The following is a 22,310-nucleotide window of genomic DNA, read 5'->3' as shown; positions in this document are numbered from 1 at the left end:
TGTGTGTGTGTGTTTAACAGTGATGATGTGTGTGTGTGTGTGTGTGTGTGTGTGTGTGTGTGTGTGTTATCAGTGATGATGTGTGTGTGTGTGTGTGTGTGTGTGTGTTTATCAGTGATGATGTGTGTGTGTGTGTGTGTGTGTGTGTGTGTGTGTGTGGGTGTGTGTGTGTGTGTCCTCAGAGCAAGAACTCGTGAGTTGGAAGAACTGAGAGACCTATGGCGTGGGTGTTGTCCTTAGCCACCTGCTGACAAGGCTGACAAGATAGGACTCTTTTGTCCATTGTATTGAATACAAAGGCCCAACACAAAATGGGTCATGCACAAGATTTTAGTCAGACCAAGCTATAACATTATATATTTACTACGACACTATATGCTTACATTTCATGTTCATTTTGCTACATGTAGGCTACTGTCTGTAATTTGTCTCAATAAACTGTATTTAATTATGTGTAACCTAACATGCGCAATGATGTGCCATATGGGTGATTTCGTGAATTTTTATTGGGTAAGCATAAGAATAAACCGCCTCAATATTTGCAGCCGTAGGTGGTAATATCTCCGTCGTTAGTATTGTGACATTAATTCTAATGTTAAGGAAAGATTTGAATGGAGAAAGCTGATGCGAGAGCAGCACTGCCTTTCTTTCGATCCTATAAGCATTGCTCCAACGACGCACTTAGCGACCATTCTCTCTGCTTGGCGTTTTGGGAAACGCATGCTACATTTTCGACCATTGTAGGAAAGATGCACCGTTTAAAACACTTGTAAGCCTAAATTCCATCGCTGTTGGGAAACTGGGCCCAGGACCAGAGCTAAGGCAGGCACAGCTCTTTCTTTGTTTACAGGATGAGTAGCATCCTAGCGGCAGGTAGCCTAGCGGTTAACAAATATCATACCCCCCAAGAAAATGCTAACCTACCCCGTTATTTTAATGGTGAGAGGTTAGCATGTCTAGGGAGTATGATATTTGTGCGTCTGTAACTTTCTCACTCATCATTATTCAGGATTATCTGTAATCATGGTAGCATCCACATTAATGTAACTGTAGCTCAGTTGGTAGAGCATGGCGCTTGCAACGCCAGGGTTGTGGGTTCGTTTCCCACGGGGGCCAGTATGAAAATGTATGCACTCACTAACTTTAAGTTGCTCTGGATAAGAGCGTCTGCTAAATATGTAAAATGTAAATATTCTAATTTACAATAAAAGTGTCTCCAAAATGACAATACATTATTTACCATTAATTTCTGTTGGGCACAAAATAATCTGAAACGCAACCAAAACATAGAGCAAATGCATCCAACAAATGTGTAGAGCCACAAGCTTCATGAATATGTGACCAATTATATTTTACTCCTTTAATACAGATAAGTGAATTTGTCCCAATACTTTTGCTCCCCTAAAATGGGGGGACTATGTACAAAAGTGCTGTAATTTCTAAACGGTTCACTTGATATGAATGAAAATACCCTCAAATTAAAGCTGACAGTCGGCACTTTAACCTCCTAGTCATTGTTTTGAGTTTAAATCCAAACTTTTGGAGTTTAGAGTTAAAAGAAGAAAACACGCTTCAACGTCCCAATATTTAGAGGGCACTGTATATGGCACGTTTGTCACAATTCCTTTCCCACCTCTTCAATGTTAGTGTCAGCAACAACAACCTGCATTGCTTCCTAAGAATGTAAGGATGTTTATGTAAGGAATGTGGGTCTTTAGGCTACTATCTTTTATTGCTATTGTCAGCTGTTAAGCATATTGTCTATCATCCTCCTCCACTCTAGGCTGGTCCCAGATCTGTTTGCTCTCTTGCCAACTCCATTGCTGTCATTGTAAAGCAAAAACATGTCATGTCTGGAAGACAATTCCATAAGGAACTGTCAAGAGAGCAGAAACTGACTGGCACCAAGGCTACCTCCACTAATGAAAAAACAAAGCAGTCCCATAAAATCATTACAAAATCAGGTTTATTATAGTGTAAAAAAGGAACATAAAATCAGTTAGAACGTTGGTTGAACCATTATAAATGCCCACACAGCTTTTAGACGAGTGTGTATGTATGTACAATAACAAAAGAGAGAGAGAGAGCAAGAAAGAGATGCGATTTGTGCACTTTACTGCATGCACCCATCCATCCATCCACTCCTCCCTCCATCCCATCTAGTCTCTATCCATCATTTTCACATAATATCCCCGTTTTCTGAAACAATTCTTCTGCTACTCCAGACTCAGAAGTAGCTAGTTTCCACCCCTCCACCCAAGTCATCCCTCCCTCCCTCTTCAGGCACCTAATCTCCGTCCTATCAGAGAGGTAGAGGTATCTCTCATTATCTCCATAAACAGCCAATCAGAGGGCTGTCTCACCACCCTCCGCCAATTACAAGCCAGTGTTTGCGTCGCAAATAGCACCCTATTCAGCATATAGTGCACCCCTTTTGACAAGAGCCCTATAAATCCTGGACTACTTTTGAACAGAGCCTAATGAGCCCTGGTCCAAAGTAGTGCACTATATAGGGAGTATGGTGCCATTTGGGACGCACACAGTATCTCAGTGCGGAGACTGTGTGCTGGCCCCGGGAGAGTCTGAGCGATCCATCTTCATCCCGGCCTCCAGCGAGATGGGAGAGGAAGAGGAGGGAGGGAGCATGCCACTCTTACTCTCCAGGGAGGAAGAGGCAGACGATGGGAGGGACACCACAATGTACTTCTGGAGGGGTCGTGACACCCCTAGGCCGCCGGCCCCTCTGGACTCCAGCTTGACCAGAGGCTGCAGGGTGGAGGTAGCGCTGGCGACCGTGCTGGTCACTGAGGAGGCCGAGGAGGAACTCAGGGTGATCACCTGGAGGACAGGGGAATATTACATTACATTACAACACTCAACTAGGGCATCTAGATAATTACTTTTGATGGAGGTTTTTATCAGAGAAACTTGAAGGTCTATAAAAAAGGGAATGTATAGGATATCAAATGTTTATTTACGACCACACATGAATCTAGGACGACAGAGTGAATACTATATATGATTTTAAATACATTTGTCTTTGTTACTATTTCATAAAATTGTATATCAAGATAAAAAACAGCAAAACTACCGTTCACAGTACCTGCTGGGTGGAGGATGCCCCTGCACTGGTTGCCATGACGATGTACTTGGTTGCCGGGGGCGATGGCTGTGTTGGGGTGCCCGGTCGGGTGGACATGAGGGTGAGGGAGCTGGGAACCTTGATGATGCTGGGGGTACGGGACCCCCCCGACCCTCCTATCCCGCTCTGAGACACCGTTAGGGTGGGCCGAGGCTGCAACACAGACAGACAGATTCAGTATGACTTCAGATGGGGTTTTGTAACGTTATGTTGGATCATTAAACTTTATAATATTGTCAGTTCATATCAGCGTTGAGGTCAATCCCATTTCAATTCTGGAAGCAACCAGAAATGTAAATCGTTTTTCAATGAGGAAAATTTGAAATGGATGTAAGTTTACTTCCTGAACTGAATTTAAATGGAATTGACTCCAACCTTGGGCAGTTCATATACAGTTGAAGTCGGAGGTTTACATACACTTAGGTTGGAGTCATTAAAACTCGTTTTTCAACCACTCCACACATTTCTTGTTAACAAACTATAGTTTTGGCAAGTCGGTTAGGACATCTACTTTTTCCAACAATTGTTTACAGACAGATTATTTCACTTATAATTCACTGTATCACAATTCCAGTGGGTCAGAAGTTTACTTACACTAAGTTGACTGTGCCTTTAAACAGCTTGGAAAATTCCAGAAAATGATGTCATGGCTTTAGAAGCTTCTGATAGGCTAATTGACATCATTTGAGTCAATTGGAGGTGTACCTGTGGATGTATTTCAAGGCCTACCTTCAAACTCAGTGCCTCTTTGCTTGACATCATGGGAAAATCAAAAGAAATCAGCCAAGACCTCAGATTATTATTTTTTGACCTCCACAAGTCTGGTTCATCCTTGGGAGCAATTTCCAAACACCTGAACGTACCACGTTCATCTGTACAAACAATAGTACGCAAGTATAAACACCATGGGACCAGCTGTCATACCGCTCAGGAAGGAGACGCGTTCTGTCTCCTAGAGATGAACGTACTTTGGTGCGAAAAGTGCAAATCAATCCCAGAACAACAGCAAAGGACCTTGTGAAGATGCTGGAGTTAACAGGTACAAAAATATCTACATCCACAGTAAAACAAGTCCTATATCGACATAACCTGAATGGCCGCTCAGCAAGGAAGAAGCCACTGCTCCAAAACCGACATAAAAAAGCCAGACTACAGTTTGCAACTGCACATGGGGACAAAGATCGTACTTTTTGGAGAAATGTCCTCTGGTCTGATGAAACAAAAATAGAACTGTTTGGCCATAATGACCATCGTTATGTTTGGAGGAAAAAGGGGAAGGCTTGCAAGCCGAAGAACACCATCCCAACCGTGAAGCATGAGGGTGGAAGCATCATGCTGTGGAGGTGCTTTGCTGCAAGGAGGGACTGGTGCACTTCACAAAATAGATGGCATCATGAGGAAGGAAAATTATGTGGATATATTGAAGCAACATCTCAAGACATCAGTCAGGACGTTAAAGCTTAGTCGCAAATGGTCTTCCAAATGGACAATGACCCCCAAGCATACTTCCAAAGTTGTGGAAAAATGGCTTAAGGACAACAAAGTCAAGGTATTGGAGTGGCCATCACAAAGACCTGACCTCAATCCTATAGAAAATTTGTGGGAAGAACTGAAAAAGCGTGTGTGAGCAAGGAGGCCTACAAACCTGACTCAGTTTCACCAGCTCTGTCAGGAGAAATGGGCCAAAATTCACCAAACTTATTGTGGGAAGCTTGTGGAAGGCTAACCGAAACGTTTGACCCAAGTTAAACAATTTAAAGGCAATGCCACCAAATACACTCAATTAGTATGTAAACTTCTGACCCACTGGGAATGTGATGAAATAAATAAAAGCTGAAATAAATCACTCTCTACTATTATTCTGACATTTCACATTCTTAAAATAAAGTGGTGATCCTAACTGACCTAAGACAGGGCATTAAATGTCAGGAATTGTGAAAAACTGAGTTTAAATGTATTTGGCTAAGGTGTATGTCAACTGTACATAGTTGTAAGGTGTCTGTAAACTGTACATCCGACTTCAACTGTACATAGTTTTACACATCCAGGTGCCCTACCTGTGTGATGGTGAGTGTAGTTCTGTTGACCTGCTGGGCCTGTAGTGCTGCCTGGGCCCGGGCCTTAACCACGTGGGAACAGAGCATGGGCCCCAGGTAACCGTAGTCTGCCCGGTACTGCTCCATGTTGTCAGGCAGGGGACGAGTCTTGGCGATAACGCTGGCACAGTGTTTCTGAGAGAGAAGAGGATATTAGTCAAGGATCTATGTCTCTCTCCCAGATGGGTATGTGAAGCCAGTCTTGGACTAAAAAGCATGTTCAGTGGAGAATTTTTAGTCCAGAACTAGGCTTAATCTGTGTCTGGGAAACCGGCCCTAAATGTATGTAGTGGTCTCTATAATATGTTGTCTGTGGTCGTATTTGATTTAACAATCAGGTATATGAGTATAAAACAAACATGTTCTATCTTAAAGATGCATCTTAAATGGAATATTACAAATTGAGTTAACAATAATAGTAGAACAATAACAGTTTGTGTTTGGCTCCTCACCAGTAAAAGGCTTTGGACGTGGTCTGCTCCTATCTTATCGATATTGGAGACCACGGGTCCATCAGACACAGCTTTGATACGAGCTCCTTCTACATTGAGCCTGGGCAGGATCAACGTCTTGATCACCTGGAGGGGGGTGAGAGGCAGAGAACAAACACTATTATACCACAGCTCCAGACCAGGGTGAGAACATTTCTTCAAATGTGCGAGAGACAGAAAGGCAGTCCTCACGTCAGGTCCTAGTTCAGACAGTCCAGCGATGCAGCCATACCGTGTCGTCCACTGGGTCTTCTCATCCAACCAGCTCTGAGAGAAAGAGATGAAGGGAAGGAGCTCATTATAACACTTATTGTCTATTGTCTCAATCGCAGTATTCTATGTTATTTTTTATAAAAACACACACACACACTTCCTTCCAAGTAAAAGTTGATCAATCGGATGACTCTCCACATACCTTGGTGAAGGTCTTGGTGATGCGTGACTGGATGTTGTTGGTGGTAGTGCTGAAGGTCTTACAGCTCTGGGCCATGAGACGGGCAGCGAAGTCCCTCAGTGCCCAGTGGTTGTCCACGTCAGGCCGCAAACACAGCTGCTTACTCACTATACACGTCACCACCGCTGGGATCAACTCATGCAGCTAGACCACGACCCAGGGAACCAGGGTGAGGAGCAAGAGACACATAAAAGGGCAGGTGTTATTATCACCTCTGAGTCGAGGTCCGTCTGTATCGAAATGCTCCATCAATAAAGTTGATTATAATTCGATTATAATACGGTTTTCAGTTTACTGTATGTAATATTGATCTGTGTCATAGTTCTGGTTCATGTGTTTCGATTTAGTTTTCAGTTTACTGTGTATGATATTTAGCTGTGTTCTTACATATTTCTCTAGGTAAAGCGTGGGGTTGTCCATGAGGGCCTTGACCATCCTCATCAGGTAGATGAGCAGGGCCAGGTTGTTCTGCACCACGTTCACACGGACCTACAGGAGGAGAGAAGGAAGAGGAAGTCGTAAGAGAGAAGAACAAGCTAAAAAAGTGACAGGGTCATGATCCCTGCTGCATTGAAACACTTTGGCTCGATCTAAATAGCTTGACAATATGTCCTCTCCCCATCTCCTTTCCTTCACCTGCACTGATTGGAAAATATTTGACAGGTGAAAACAATATAGTGGAAGCTCATCATTAGGCTAGCTTTCACCTGGTCAGTTCTTTCAGATCAGCGCAATGAAGAAGATGAGGTCAAGAAAGGGAAAATTTGTTTAGACAATTGAGAAAGAGTATGTGCTATCAGCAGAACCCTATCTTGGAGGGTAGATGGCAGGGCTGGCAGAATAGAGATTGACAGGAAGGAAGAGCAGCTCACCCCCTCAGAGATAAAAGTGCTGAATCTGGGGAGCATCTGGTAGAGCCCAGGGTCTGTAGCAATACTCTGTAGAGCCTCCTGAAGAAGACAAGAGAGACATACTGGGTCAGAGAGATGTCATTATAATGTGGCAACAATAAGAAAACCATACATACATAAATGCATACATACAGAATATTCATAATATATTGTATGCAAAAAAATAAAATTTATATATAAAATTATATATTATTTTATATTAATACAATTGCTCAGAGAAATATATTTTGTTTAACAAGTAAAACTTATTTTCTCTCAAAAAGATAGGTGTCAAAATTATTGGAACCCCTGTTTTCAATACTCCGGCACCCTTCCCTTGCGAGGATAACGGCACTGAGCCTTTTTCTCAAATGTTTTATGAGATTAGAGAACACATTGGGAGGGATCTTAGACCATTCCTCAATCCAGAATCTTTCCAGATCCTTGATATCCTTAGTCTGCGTTTATGGACTGCCCTCTTCAATTCAAACCACAGGTTTTCAATGGGGTTCAAGTCTGGAGACAGATGGCCATTGCAAAATGTTGATTTTGTGTTCAATTAATAATTTCTTTGTGGAAATTGATGTGTGCTTGGGGTTATTGTCTTGCTGGAAGATCCACTTGCGGCCAACTTTCAGCCTCATGGCAGAGGCAACCAGGTTTTTGGCGAAAATATCCTGGTACTGGGTAAAGTTCATGATGCAGTTGACCTTAACAAAGGCCCCAGGACCAGTGTAAGCAAAATAGCCCTATAACATGAAAGATCAACCACCATATTGTACAGTAGGTATGGGGTTCTTTTTTGCTGATCACATTCTTCTTTCGACGCCAAACTCACTGGTGTGCTTGGCCACAGAGCTCTATATACATGTCATCTGACCAAAGCACTGGTTCCAATCTAAGTGCCAATGCCGTTTAGCAAACTCGAGGCATTTACATTTGTTGGATGACATGAAAATATAGCTCAATTGGACGAGAAAAATGTGATCAGCAAAAAAGAAACCCATACCCACTTTAAAATATGGTGGTGGATCTTTGATGTTATGGGGCTATTTTGCATCCACTGGTCCTGGGGCCCTTGTTAAGGTCAACAGCATCATGAACTTTACCCAGTACCATGACATTTTAGCCAAAAACCTGGTTGACTCAGACACACAACTCTCTCGCACGCGCGTGTGCGCACACACACACACACACACACACACACACACACACACACACACACACACACACACACGGTTGACTCACAGCTCTCTTGGCCTCACAGGACCCGACGCAGGCCTCTGTGATCTCCTTGTAGTAGAGCTGCTGTTCCACTGAGAGCTCGTGAGTACTGCGGGGCTTCATCCTCATCAGACCCTCCTTCTTACCTGGGAGGGACCAAACCAGAGGGACACAGGGACCACAAACATTGATTAAATAGGAATCGCTTTTCTAGTATCCTTTTCACACTACCGTGCTGAGCCGAGCTGCACTTCACTGGCTTAGTTACACATCACCATAGTGGCTTGAACCATGCTGGAAAGGACAATGTGAAAAGAAAATATCAGAGCCAGCACAGTATGGTTCGTGTTGACACGATATGTGTGAAAAGGGTATCCTTGTTCACATACAATTTTAAGATTGCGTACAGACACATAAGAAGCTCCTGACCTTTAGCCTCTGCAGATGTAGCTCCCTGGCCCTTCTGGATGGAGCCCCCCTCCTCCTCCTGACCAGGCTTGACCACCTTGAGGGGCTCTGTAGACTCAGCCTTCTGCTGCTCTTTGGGGGCTGAGGGAAAGAGAATGGGAAAGAAGGGAGATGGCAAGATACACAGTGTAAATATACACATGATGGAAATGTGGTTGTTTAGAAAAGAATGCTGCTTTTCTGAAGTAGATGCTAGAGAAGGATGGACATAGACAAACAGACATCTCACCTGGGGGTGGGTTCTCTGGTATAGCAGGCTGGACACCTTCAATACTTAACCAGTGAGCTGAGGAACAATAAACAAGAGGAGATTCAACAAGAGCTTGTATAATCAACAAACTCAAACACTTGTTTACAGATAATACCATCATATGACATATGGATAACACAGGACATAATCTACAACAATGGAAGTGGATCTACTAAAATACAATCAATAGAACATCAATAGAAGTAGGCCTATACCTCTGAAATTGTTGAACGCGTCAGTATCATTCTGTGTGGAGGTATGTGTTTTTGTCAAATCAATACAATAAAACATTTTTACAAAACAAAATAGAAGTATACCTTTGAGCGAAACGTCAAGTGGGACTCTAGGGAGGGGTGTGTTGATGATGTCACTGAGGTCCACCTCTTTCTCCTCGTAGAAGTGAAGCTCTCTCCCTCCTCCGCTGGCGAAGCGAAACGGGATGAACTCCTGCGACTGGAACCCATACAGAGGCTGTGGAGGAGAGAGAGGAGGCTTCTGAAACCAAGCACTGGGATGACTAATACTGTGATGGTTGCATAGATACAAACTGAAACTGAAATGGCGCATATATACAGTGGGGAGAACAAGTATTTGATACACTGCCGATTTTGCAGGTTTTCCTACTTACAAAGCATGTAGAGAGAGGTCTGTAATTTTTATCATAGGTAAAATTCAACTGTGAGAGACGGAATCTAAAACAAAAATCCAGAAAATCACATTGTATGATTTTTAAGTAAATCATTTGCATTTTATTGCATGACATACGTATTTGATCACCTACCAACCAGTAAGAATTCCGGCTTTCACAGACCTGTTAGTTTTTCTTTAAGAAGCCCTCCTGTTCTCCACTCATTACCTGTATTAACGGCACCTGTTTGAACTCGTTACCTGTATAAAAGACACCTGTCCACACACTCAATCAAACAGACTCCAACCTCTCCACAATGGCCAAGACCAGAGAGCTGTGTAAGGACATCAGGGATAAAATTGTAGACCTGCACAAGGCTGGGATGGGCTACAGGACAATAGGCAAAAAGCTTGGCGAGAAGGCAACAACTGTTGGCGCAATTATTAGAAAATGGAAGAAGTTCAAGATGACGGTCAATCACCCTCGGTCTGGGGCTCCATGCAAGATCTCACCTCATGGGGCATCAATGATCATGAGGAAGGTGAGGGATCAGCCCAGAACTACACGGCAGGACCTGGTCAATGACCTGAAGAGAGCTGGGACCACAGTCTCAAAGAAAACCATTAGTAACACACTACGCCGTCATGGATTAAAATCCTGCAGCGCACGCAAGGTCCCCTTGCTCAAGCCAGCACATGTCCAGGCCCGTCTGAAGTTTGCCAATGACCATCTGGATGATCCAGAGGAGGAATGGGAGAAGGTAATGTGGTCTGATGAGACAAAAATAGAGCTTTTTGGTCTAAACTCCACTCGCCGTGTTTGGAGGAAGAAGAAGGATGAGTACAACCCCAAGAACACCATCCCAACCGTGAAGCATGGAGGTGGAAACATCATTCTTTGGGGATGCTTTTCTGCAAAGGGGACAGGACGACTGCACCATATTGAGGGGAGGATGGATGGGGCCATGTATCGCGAGATCTTGGCCAACAACCTCCTTCCCTCAGTAAGAGCATTGAAGATGGGTCGTGGCTGGGTCTTCCAGCATGACAACGACCCGAAACACACAGCCAGGGCAACTAAGGAGTGGCTCCGTAAGAAGCATCTCAAGGTCCTGGAGTGGCCTAGCCAGTCTCCAGACCTGAACCCAATAGAACATATTTTGGAGGGAGCTGAAAGTCTGTATTGCCCAGCGACAGCCCCGAAACCTGAAGGATCTGGAGAAGGTCTGTATGGAGGAGTGGGCCAAAATCGCTGCTGCAGTGTGTGCAAACCTGGTCAAGACCTACAGGAAACGTATGATCTCTGTAATTGCAAACAAAGGTTTCTGTATCAAATATTAAGTTCTGCTTTTCTGATGTATCAAATACTTATGTCATGCAATAAAATGCAAATTAATTACTGAAAAATCATACAATGTGATTTTCTGCAGTTTTGTTTTAGATTCCGTCTCTCACAGTTGAATTTTACCTATGATAAAAATGACAGACCTCTACATGCTTTGTAAGTAGGAAAACCTGCAAAATCGGCAGTGTATCAAATACTTGTTCTCCCCACTGTATATGTGTAGACACTTGAAATGTGCACGTCGTGTGTAGTGACTTCCATCAATTGATTGATATCAATAAATTCTGTAACACTAGCAACCCAAAAGAAGTCGAATTTGTACAGTGGCTTTAATCATTTATCTGAAGAGAGCTTAGTATTTGCTCTATTGACATTTTCAACCAAGTCTGTTTATGCAAATAACATCTAAAATGTTCATTTCAATATAGCCTATATATTTCATTGAGGTCCTGTGAAAAGTTCTCAAAAGAAATAACAATTTCTCCATGATGGTGTAGTATAGTCCCCCTCACCTCTACATTCTTCAGTTTAAGAGCATGATCTATGTCGCTGGTCGTCAGTTTACGTCTCTTTCCGTGGTGCATGAACTTCAACGCGTCCTAAAAGACAAATGGAGGGGGAAAACAAAAAACATGACCAAAGAATCACATTTCATAACAACATAATTACCCTGTGTGTTCATTGGTATTGATATGATCTGAGGTGCGACATGTCAGAGTGAGTCATCCAATAAGAACAGATTCTAATTTTCCCGTTGCAAATCATTTTGCTACGGTGTGCCCTACTGAACTCGGCCCTGCTCCTACTCTTACCTGGGCGATCTCCTTTATTCTGTAGCTGACCTCCTCGCTCAGGGCGGCACAGCTCTCCTCCTGTAGCTGCCCCACTCCTATGGACTCTGCCATGGCCTTCATGGACTCAGTGGGCAGAACCACAGTGCACTGCTTCGGCCTCCGCTCCTCCGCCATGGTAGCTGTGGGACAGAGGGATAGTTGGGAGACGAATGAGAGGGACGTCAAGCTGAAAGACAACTATTCTTCCCTTGTTTGGGGTTCTAATGTTCATGTTATAACTACCTTCCAGCTGCATCTTAGGAAAAAAAAACATATTATTCTCATTCATTCAAAAACGACTCATATTGTTTAAAACACAAAGCATGCCTCTGAATCCAGGCTACGTCCCAGACTGTCACTGTGTCTAATGTTAGGCTTCTGGCAATTCATGAATGAATGGTGAATGCAAGATTACATAAATAAAGGGGGACAAATGAAAACTCGTGATTAGAGATAGAGATATTACAGATTAGATGACTGACCACCACTGGCCAGCTTTCCCACACTACTGTAACGTCATTAAACACATATTTCACCTCTCATTGAAGGCGGCGCAAATATACTAGCTGCCAGTCAGCTGATGAACATTCTGTCTGAATGGGAAAAAGTTTTGCATGCATGCGTTTTCAACTTTACATAATAATAATACATTTAATTTGTAAAACTGCTTTTCATTAGAGTAACTCAAAGCTCTACTGAGGAAAAAAGAAAAACATTATATACAATAAACTCAGCAAAAAAAGAAACGTCCCCTTTTCAGGACCCTGTCTTTCAAAGATAATTAGTAAAGATCCAAATAACTTCACAGATCTTCATTGTAAAGGGTTTAAACACTGTTTCCCATGCTTGTACAATGAACCATACACAATTAATGAACATGCACCTGTGGAACGGTCGTTAAGACACTAACAGCTTACAGACGGTAGGCAATTAAGGTCACAGTTATGAAAACTTAGGACACTAAAGAGGCCTTTCTACAGACTCTGAAAAATACCAAAAGAAAGATGCCCAGGGTCCCTGCTCATCTGCGTGTACGTGCCTTAGGGCAATAAATTGCAATGTCCGTACTGTGGGACGCCTAAGACAGCGCTACAGGGAGACAGGACGGACAGCTGATCGTCCTCGCAGTGGCAGACCACGCGTAACAACACCTGCACAGGATCGGTACATCCGAACATCACACCTGCGGGACAGGTACAGGATGGCAACAACAACTGCCCGAGTTACACCAGGAACGCACAATCCCTCCATCAGTGCTCAGACTGTCCGCAATAGGCTGAGACAGGCTGGATTGAGGGCTTGTAGGCCTGTTGTTAGGCAGGTCCTCACCAGACATCACCGGTAACAACATCGCCTATGGGCACAAACCCACCGTCGCTGGACAAGACAGGACTGGCAAAAAGTGCTCTTCACTGACGAGTCGCGGTTTTGTCTCACCAGGGGTGATGGTCGGATTCGCGTTTATCGTCGAAGGAATGAGCGTTACACCGAGGCCTGTACTCTGGAGCGGGATCGATTTGGAGGTGGAGGGTCCGTCATGGTCTGGGGCAGTGTGTCACAGCATCATCGGACTGAGCTTGTTGTCATTGCAGGCAATCTCAACGCTGTGCGTTACAGGGAAGACATCCTCCCTCATGTGGTACCCTTCCTGCAGGCTCATCCTGACATGACCCTCCAGCATGACAATGCCACCAGCCATACTGCTTGTTCTGTGCGTGATTTCCTGCAAGACAGGAATGTCAGTGTTCTGCCATGGCCAGCGAAGAGCCCGGATCTCAATCCCATTGAGCACATCTGGGACCTGTTGGATCGGAGGGTGAGGGCTAGGGCCATTCCCCAAGAAATGTCAGGGAACTTGCAGGTGCCTTGGTGGAAGAGTGGGGTAACATCTCACAGCAAGAACTGGCAAATCTGGTGCAGTCCATGAGGAGGAGATGCACTGCAGTACTTAATGCAGCTGGTGGCCACACCAGATACTGACTGTTACTTTTGATTTTGACCCCCCCTTTGTTCAGGGACACATTATTCCATTTCTGTTAGTCACATGTCTGTGGAACTTGTTCAGTTTATGTCTCAGTTGTTGAATCTTGTTATGTTCTTACAAATATTTACACATGTTAAGTTTGCTGAAAATAAACGCAGTTGACAGTGAAAGGACGTTTCTTTTTTTGCTGAGTTTACATTTAAAATAAATGGAGGTAAAATAGCAATAGTGGGCTAGGTGCTAAATAAATTGTATAATGGGACTAGGACTATGCAAGTCTGTAGAAGTCGGTTTTAAGGCCCGTTTTAAAAGTTTGGTGTGACGGAGCGGTTCTCAGATGGTCAGGGAGAGGATTCCATAGGCGAAGGGCAAGGGAGCAGAAGGCTTGGTCCCCCATAGTTCAAAGACGTGTCTTGGAGACTTGATACAGCAGGGAGTTGCTGAAGCGGAGAGTGTGAGGTGGCTCGCTGATTGAGATGAGGTCACTGATGTAGGTGCGCCTCAATCCATTCAAGGCTTTAAATCGAAGTATGAGGATTTTGAAGTCAATCCTGTAGTTGACTGGTAGCCAGTGGAGTTGGGCTAGGATCGGGTGATGGGGTCTGACTTCTTGGTCCTGGTCAGGAAACCTGGCAGCACTGTTCTGGATTAGTTGGAGCCTCTGTAGCGATTTAGCTGGGAGGCCCCCAAACAACGCATTGTCGTAGTCGATCTGAGAGAAGATGAAGGCATGGATGAGTTTATCTGCATCTGGCTGGGAGAGTGAGGGTATGACCCAGGCAATGTATTTACACTGAACAAAAATATAAACGCAACATGTTGGTCCCATGTTTCATGAGCTGAAATAAAAGATCCCGAAAAATGTCCATACGCACAGTTTTTTCTCTCAAATGTTGTGCATACATTTGTTTAATCCCTGTTAGTGAGCATTTCTCCTTTGCCAAGATAATCCATCCACCTGACAGGTGTGGCATATCAAGAAGCTGATTAAACAGCATGATCATTACACAGGTGCACCTTGTGCTGGGGACAATAAAAAGGCCACTCTAAAATGTGCAGATTTGTCACAAAACACAATGCCACAGATTGTGGCATGCTGACTGCAGGAATGTCTGCCAGAGCTGTTGCCGGATAATTGAATGTTCATTTCTCTACCATCGTCGTTTTAGAAAATTTGGCAGTACGTCCAACCGGCCTCACAACCACAGACCACGTGTAACCACGCCGGCCCAGGACCTCCACACCTGGCTTCTTCACTTGCAGGATCATCGGCGACCAGCCACCGGATAGCTGATGAAAATGTGGGTTTGCACAACCAAAGAATTTCTGCACAAACTGTCAGAAACCGACTCAGGGAAATTAATCTGCGTGCTCTTTGTCCTCACCAGAGTCTTGACCTGATTGCAGTTCGGCGTCGTAACCAACTTCAGTGGGCAAATGCTCACCAACGATGGCCACTGGCATGCTGGAGAAGTGTGCTCTTCATGGATGAATCCCGGTTACAACTGTTTGGCGTTGTGTGGACGAGCGGTTTACTGATGTCAACATTGTAAACAGAGTGCCCCATGGTGGCGGTGGGGTTATGGTATCGGCAGGCATAAGCTACGGACAACAAACACAATTGCATTTTATCAATGGCAATTTGAATGCACAGAGATACCGTGACGAGATCCTGAGGCCCATTGTCGTGCCACTTATCTGCCGCCATCACCTCATGTTTCAGTATGATAAATGTACGGCCCCATGTCGCAAGGATCTGTACACAATTCCTGGAAGCTGCAAATGTCCCAGTTCTTCCATGGCCTGCATACTCACCAGACATGTCACCAATTGAGCATGTTTGGGATGCTCTGGATCGATGTGTACGACAGCGTGTTCCAGTTCCCGCGAATATCAGCAACTTCACACAGCCATTGAAGAGGAGTGGGACAACATTCCACAGGCCACAATCAACAGCCTGATCAACTCTATGCGAAGGAGATGTGTCATGCCGCATGAGGCAAATTGCGGTCACACCAGATACTGACTGGTTATCTGATCCACGCCCCTACTTTTTTTTTTTTTTTTTACATATCTGTGACCAACAGATGCAGTCATGTGAAATCCATAGATTAGGGCCTAATTTATTTATTTAAATTGACTGAATTCCTCATACGGACTGTAAATCTTTGAAATTGTTGCGCGTTGCGTTTATATTTGTGTTCAGTGTAAGATGGAAAAATTGTGTTTTACATATTTGTTTTGTGGGCATCGAAGGCCAGAGAAGGATCAAAATTGACTCCTAGGTTGGAGATGACAGAGGACATGTGGATGGCCTGGCCGGTGATTGTAGGGCAGATGTTTGCAGCACTGGTAAACTGTTTGGGTGTCAGAATAAGCAAAGCCTCAGTCTTGCTACTGTTCAACTGGAGAAAGTTATCTTTCATCCATGCCCTGCTGTCCTCTAGGCAGCTGCTGAGTTTTGCTTGGGCAGAGATGGTCTCCGGTTTGGTGTTAATGTAAACCTGGTTATCGTCAGCGTAGCAGTGGAATTGCCTGAGGGTCAGCCTGCAGAACTGGCAAGTGATCTTTATTGTCCAACGCCGGTGTCCATGTTGTACTGCTCACAGTACAATTTGCTGATCATTTCCCTACCACCTCGTCTGCATGTTTTCTGTAGACTGTTCTTGAGCTCCTTGCACACACTGCAAAAAAAATGCTGTTGTTTTTACGGTAACTTACTGGTAGCCAGTTAACTGTAAGTTAGTTTAAAAGTACAGTATGTTACCGTAAATTCCAAAGAAACTTTGGTTTAACAGTACTGTACTGTTAAACCAAAGTTTCTTTGGAATTTACTGTACTGTTAACCCAAAGTTTATTTGGAATTTAGGGTAACATACTGTACTATATGTTTACAGTAACTTTCAGGTAACTGGCTGCCAGTATGTTACTGTAAAAATAGCTTCTTTTTTTTTTTTACAGTGCAGGGTTGTTCTCATCAGTTCAAAACTCCTTGTGTGTAGTGGAGGAAAGTTGCTGCCATTTCTTAATCTTTGAACCAGCCTTCGGTCCAGGAGATAAGATACAATGAGATGAGAGGAAGATCAAGCCTGGTATTTGAATCCAAACAATTAGCCAATTGATTGATTGCATAGTGTCAACAGCCAATAAAGCTACGTAACGCTTCTTCTTTAAAACTCAAAGAGAGCAAACGGTAGTCATCGAAATGTAATAACAACTTGCTGGCATGCAGGCTAGTTAGCATTGCTAGCTGCTAGACCGTTCCAGCCAAAGTTACCTACCCGGTCTGAGATCTTACCCGATAGCTTGCTAGCCAATTACATATCAGAACCAAAAACAACACATGCAGCAGATTCTGCGAAATATGTGTTATTTTAAACTATTTTTATACAGCTGGCAATCAGCCAATTCGGTGCATTTTGTTGATTTAATAGTTAGCTAATGCTAGCGAGCCAAGTTGATTAGCCTAGCATAGCGCTCTTACCTTTTTAAAGTTACCAATACGGTCGTTAAACAGCAACCGGAGAAAGTAAAAAATAATTCAAAACAAACAAATACTATTTAAATGTTTGACAGTGGTTCGTTTGCCAACCTAACTAATTACAGTATATATTCATTTGTAGATTTATTTTAACTGATTTAGCTATGGTTTGCAGCTCCGAACCCTTTTTCAGAAAATCCGCCATTTTGTTTTGCCTTTCAAGGTCCTCAAACATGGTTATTTGAATGAAGTGACATCCTATATTTTGAACCGTGGTAAATGTATATCTATGGTGGTATACACTTTTATGAAGTTGGTCTTATTGTAAAATGTAGTACCAATAATTATTTTCTCACAATTTACTATTTTATTTAACGATTTTAGAAAGATTTTATACTACACATCTGTAAGGATTAGTTGGATGTTTTCACCAATCGGCTAGTTCTGCCTGTCAGTGATGGTTCTATTTTTATTCTTAGCTGTTTGCCCTAAATCTACTTCCTACAATGCATTCCTACCCTAATTCACAGGTCTGAAAGGAATTTCAATTTTAGCTCACTGTAGGGCCAGATAATGCTATCATAATATTTCTTACACCTATCCACTTCTTTTCAATCTGGGAACTTCTGAGGAATAACCAATCCATCATTCCTGCTAAATCATTGGTTGAGTTCAGTACAGCTGCTGAGGGGAGGACAGCTCATAGTAATGGCTAGAATGGAGTAAAATGGCTGGAATGGAGTGAATGGAATGGTATCAAACACATAACATTCCATTTACTCCATTCCAGCCATTATTATGAGCCGTCCTCCCCTCAGCAGCCTCCACTGGTTGAGTTACAGGTCGTCTTTATTAATTGATAGGGACATGGGGTGTTTCACCCCACGAAAGGGGTGCTACAGGCATAATTGGAACATGAACGTGGTTAGAATTCAAGCTTTGGTGGGGTAGAATACAAGCCTCCCGATTGGCGCAGCGGTCTAAGGCACTGCATCGCAGTGATGCGGCGTCACTACAGCCTGGGGTTCGATCCTTTACTTGGCTCATCGCGCTCTAGCGACTCCTTGTGGCGGCCGGGCGCCTGCATGCTGATTTCGGTCGTCAGTTGAACGGTGTTTCCTCCAACACATTGGTGCGGCTGGCTTCCGGGTGAAGCGAGTGGGTGTGAAGAAGCGCGGTTTGGCGGGTCATGTTTTTTGTAGGCCCACCCATCAATTCCACACACAAAAAAATATATATGTATACGTTTTTTAGGAACTCAGTCGGGGTCTCAACCCACTGTTGAGAGTTAGAATAATAGAATACACAAGGTGCAATTTCGAAATTTGGTTGTGCATCAGCAGTCACTCAATTAGCCCAGGTCAGCAATTGTTTTTTAGATTGGTAAATTACTCTAGCGGCCAGCTATCTAAACTTTTAGTAAGCATGGTTGAATTACCGACCGGGGTGGGGCCCATTGATCATCAGTTCAGATTCAGATTGAGTGTTTAATAGTCACATGTACAGGGTTGCAGGTGTGATTGCATGGTACAGTGAAAATCTTAGACTCCGAGCTCCAAAATTGGTAATACAAATAATACAAATAATAAAAATAGAAATAGTACTATATACACCATAACTGTAGCAGTGATTAATAAATAAATGTCCATTGCGGTGGATGGAGGAAGCCAAACATTAGTTACAGTATATGCTCTGACTCATGTGCTGTGTTGATGAGTCTGTAATCATTTAGCTCACGTAGCAGACAAGACCTGCTATGTGAGATGGTCGGGTAAGACAGATGGGTATACAGGCTAGATGTACTTGGGTGCCAGCCAATTATGTGTATAAAGCCTGGATGACTGACAGAGGGCGCTGTATTGACGCCACCGCACAGCCATCTTGGCACTCCTCAATTTTAACAAATATTTTGGAAGCTATAGAAATGCATTTATTCATGTCTACATTCGTTTTTGACATGTTTATTCCATTACAGACACCTTGATGCATACTTTTTAATTATATTATGTGAGCTAAACATTAAAATGTAAAATTTCAACAACAAAACATACTTAAATACATGTAATTTTGTCCTTGAAACATTTAATTGAAATACTGTAGAATTCCATTCATTCCTATGGAGGACTGCTCCTACTAGGGAGTGCCAATATGGCCGACTGGTGGCTTCAAAGCCTCTCAATGGGTTTATATACAGGGCATTCGAAAAGTATTCAGACCCCTTCCATTTTTCAACATTTTGTTACGTTAGCCTTATTCTAAAATGGATTTGTCACACCCTGACATAGAGTTCGCTAGTTGGGTTGGTCAGGGTGTGAATATCTATGTATGTGTATATCTATGTTGTGGATTTCTATGTTGGCCGGGTGTGGTTCCCAATCAGAGGCAGCTGTCGATCGTTGTCTCTGATTGGGGATCATACTTAGGTAGCCATTTTGCCTGCCTATGTGGTGGGATCTCGACTCTTGTTTGGCTTGTTTGTGTGTAGCCATTGTGAGCTTCACGTTACTTTGCTTTTGTTGTTTTGTCGTGTGTTAACTTGGTTAATAAACATGTATGCATTCCACACTGCACCTTGGTCCAATCCTGTACTCAACGAACGTGACAGGATTCAATAAAAAATTTGTATCATCAATCTACACACAATACCCCATAATAACAAAGCGAAAACAGGTTTTTAGAAATGTTTGCAAATGTATTACAAAAATATATATAAAAACCTTATTTAGATAAGTAGTCAGACCCTTTGCTATAAAACTCGAAATAGAGCTCAGGTGCATCCTGTTTCCATTTATCATCCTTGAGATGTTTCTTGATTTACATTTACATTTACGTCATTTAGCAGACGCTCTTATCCAGAGCGACTTACAGTTAGTGAATACATTTTTTTTTTTTTTTTTTTTATACTGGCCCCCCGTGGGAATCGAACCCCCAACCCTGGCGTTGCAAACGCCATGCTCTATCAACTGAACTACATCCCTGCCGGCCATTCCCTCCCCTATCCTGGACGACGCTGGGCCAATTGTGCGCCGCCCATGAGTCTCCCGGTCGCGGCCGGCTGCGACAGAGCCTGGATTCGAACCAGGATCTCTAGTGGCACAGTTAGCACTGCGATGCAGTGCCTTAGACCACTGCGCCACTCAGGAGTACAGGTGGACTCCAATCAAGTTGTTGAAACATCTCAAGGATGATCAATGGAAACAGGATGAGCTCAATTTCGAGTTTGCTCTGACCCTTACAGAAACATTCTGGATCGCTGATCCTATGTATTGGCCATTGAGAGGCTTTGAAGGGTCTGAATACTTATGTAAATAAGGTATTTCTGTTTTTATTATTTTAAATAAGTTTTCTAAAATGTCAAAACCTGTTTTTGCTTTGTCATTATGAGGTATTGTGTGTAGATTGCTGAGGATTTAATTTAATACATTTTAGAATAAGGCTGTAAACGTAACAGATTGTGGAAAAAGTAAAGGAGTCTGAATACTTTCCGAAGGCAAGGTATATAGCCTAGGGGCTCTGTAGCTTCTTATTTGTCATGTTTGTTGTTGTGTTGCTCTGTTATACGGACACTATCATTTATCTTTACAGTTGAGTTGCCTTGCTCGTGTCAGTATACAGCAGTGGAGGCTGCTGAGGAAAGAATGGCTCATAATAATGTCTGGAATGGAGTAAATGGAATGGTATTGTCGTGGAAATTACCACCAGGGACACCTGAAGTCAATCTTATATGAATCATTCTTTATTAACAGCAAGGTGGAGAGGTCACAGTCAAGCTTAGATGCATAAAGTACTGGTCTGAAGTGAGCTCTGCCGGGGCAGTCCCGTTAGTTCTCTTATATACTGCTTACACAGACAAGCTACATAGGCATGGTTCATAGGGTTGGTTCCTACATGTGTCTGTCACCGTCTCCTATCTTAACTTATAGAACATATTCTGGCCATTCTGCCAAAAGATCTGAGGAGGGGGTCATGACTGCCTCCCCCTCATATCTCTACCTACAGGAACCAATGATTGTATGAGACAAGATGTACTATACATTTTTCCTCCACATTGCCTACTTTTATCACTTCTATGATAATAATCCAAAAAAATATTATGAGATAGACACTTTCAAACTCTTCAGTCTTGGTTATACGATCTAATTAGTATGGTAAAACTATCATCATAATAAAGGTTATACTTCTATTAACGGGAGTGAATTCATCAAAAATACACACACATACACAGCATGTTAATAACACAATTAGGCAAACTAAGAAAAAACACACACGCTGCAGCCCATTTGGCAATTTGGGATCCCCAACTTCCAAACAGGGATTCCAACCAAGTTGCAAGTGTCCACTCTGGTTGTGGGGAATTATTCTTAGCAACAGTGGCAATGTATTCGGCGAGATCAGTCATATTAGAAGAGTGATCTGGGACAAAAGTACAACATTCATCTGCAATGATTGCACAAGTGCCCTCTTGACCTGCCAAAAGATAGTCAAGAGCCTCTCTGTTTTGCAGAGCCAATTTACGCAATTATTTTATTTCCCCATTCAATTGTTCCAGGGCATTTCGAGTAGCATTGCCAATTTTCTCTACGTGTCTAGAGATCTCCCGAATTTGGTCTAGGGCACATGCAACTCCATACCCAGGAAAAAACACACCAAAGAACCTGGAGGCAGCTGCCTGAGTGTGAGTGATGTCAGCTTGAGACCTCTTATCTCTCCTCATTCCTGGAGGTTTGTAGTCTCTTAAACAGAGCCTTCAGATCAATCTCATTGTTTGGAACGGTTCTCATAGCTGTCACCACAAACCCAACAGTGCAAGCATTTGATACATTACGATTCATAGTACATTGTTGGTCATAGTCTTAAAAGGCATTTTTCCTGCCAATGCTATAGTAAAGTTCACCACCTTAACTTCTGGGCCACTCCAGGCCTGCGTTGGTCCCTTTGGCTCAGGACTTATCTCACCCTTATAGAAACATTCTGTCTCAGAGACGGGCCCCCTTTGTACTTTGCGTCCGGCCACAAATACATTTG

General features: G+C 43.2%; 1 protein-coding gene across 2 annotated transcripts; it reads right to left on the bottom strand.

Annotated features, from left to right (window-relative positions):
• Window positions 1-1,947: 1,947 nt before the first annotated feature.
• On the bottom strand, window positions 1,948-17,498 carry LOC311136159 (transcription initiation factor TFIID subunit 6-like). 2 transcript variants are annotated; one of them, XM_084170250.1, is made up of 15 exons: window positions 17,289-17,498; window positions 11,800-11,960; window positions 11,500-11,586; window positions 9,333-9,486; window positions 8,995-9,051; window positions 8,727-8,846; window positions 8,322-8,443; window positions 7,056-7,133; window positions 6,571-6,672; window positions 6,145-6,327; window positions 5,922-5,996; window positions 5,691-5,816; window positions 5,200-5,373; window positions 3,104-3,295; window positions 1,948-2,838 (listed from the first exon to the last, which is right to left on the bottom strand). In XM_084170250.1, exons 2-15 carry the CDS (start codon window positions 11,953-11,955, stop codon window positions 2,548-2,550), a joined length of 1,917 nt encoding a protein of 638 aa, XP_084026376.1. In that variant the 5' UTR covers window positions 11,956-11,960; window positions 17,289-17,498; the 3' UTR covers window positions 1,948-2,547. The 2 variants fall into 2 exon arrangements, with proteins under 2 accessions (XP_084026376.1, XP_084026375.1); XM_084170249.1 differs by lacking the exon at window positions 17,289-17,498 and adding an exon at window positions 12,357-12,366.
• Between the last annotated feature and the right edge of the window lie 4,812 nt (window positions 17,499-22,310).

This window comes from Coregonus lavaretus, assembly GCF_964263955.1.
Source record: "Coregonus lavaretus genome assembly, chromosome: 10".
Taxonomy (NCBI): domain Eukaryota; kingdom Metazoa; phylum Chordata; class Actinopteri; order Salmoniformes; family Salmonidae; genus Coregonus; species Coregonus lavaretus.
The sequence above is the reverse complement of the archived record's forward strand: the minus strand, read 5'-3'. Positions and strand labels throughout refer to the sequence as shown.

Coding starts and splice junctions, on each gene's coding strand:
- LOC311136159 (XM_084170249.1), bottom strand. Junction 8,444..8,726: donor TACATCTGCAGAGGCTAAAG/GTCAGGAGCTTC, acceptor GGTCCCTCCCAG/GTAAGAAGGAGGGTCTGATG. Junction 7,134..8,321: donor CCTGTGAGGCCAAGAGAGCT/GTGAGTCAACCG, acceptor TGTCTTCTTCAG/GAGGCTCTACAGAGTATTGC.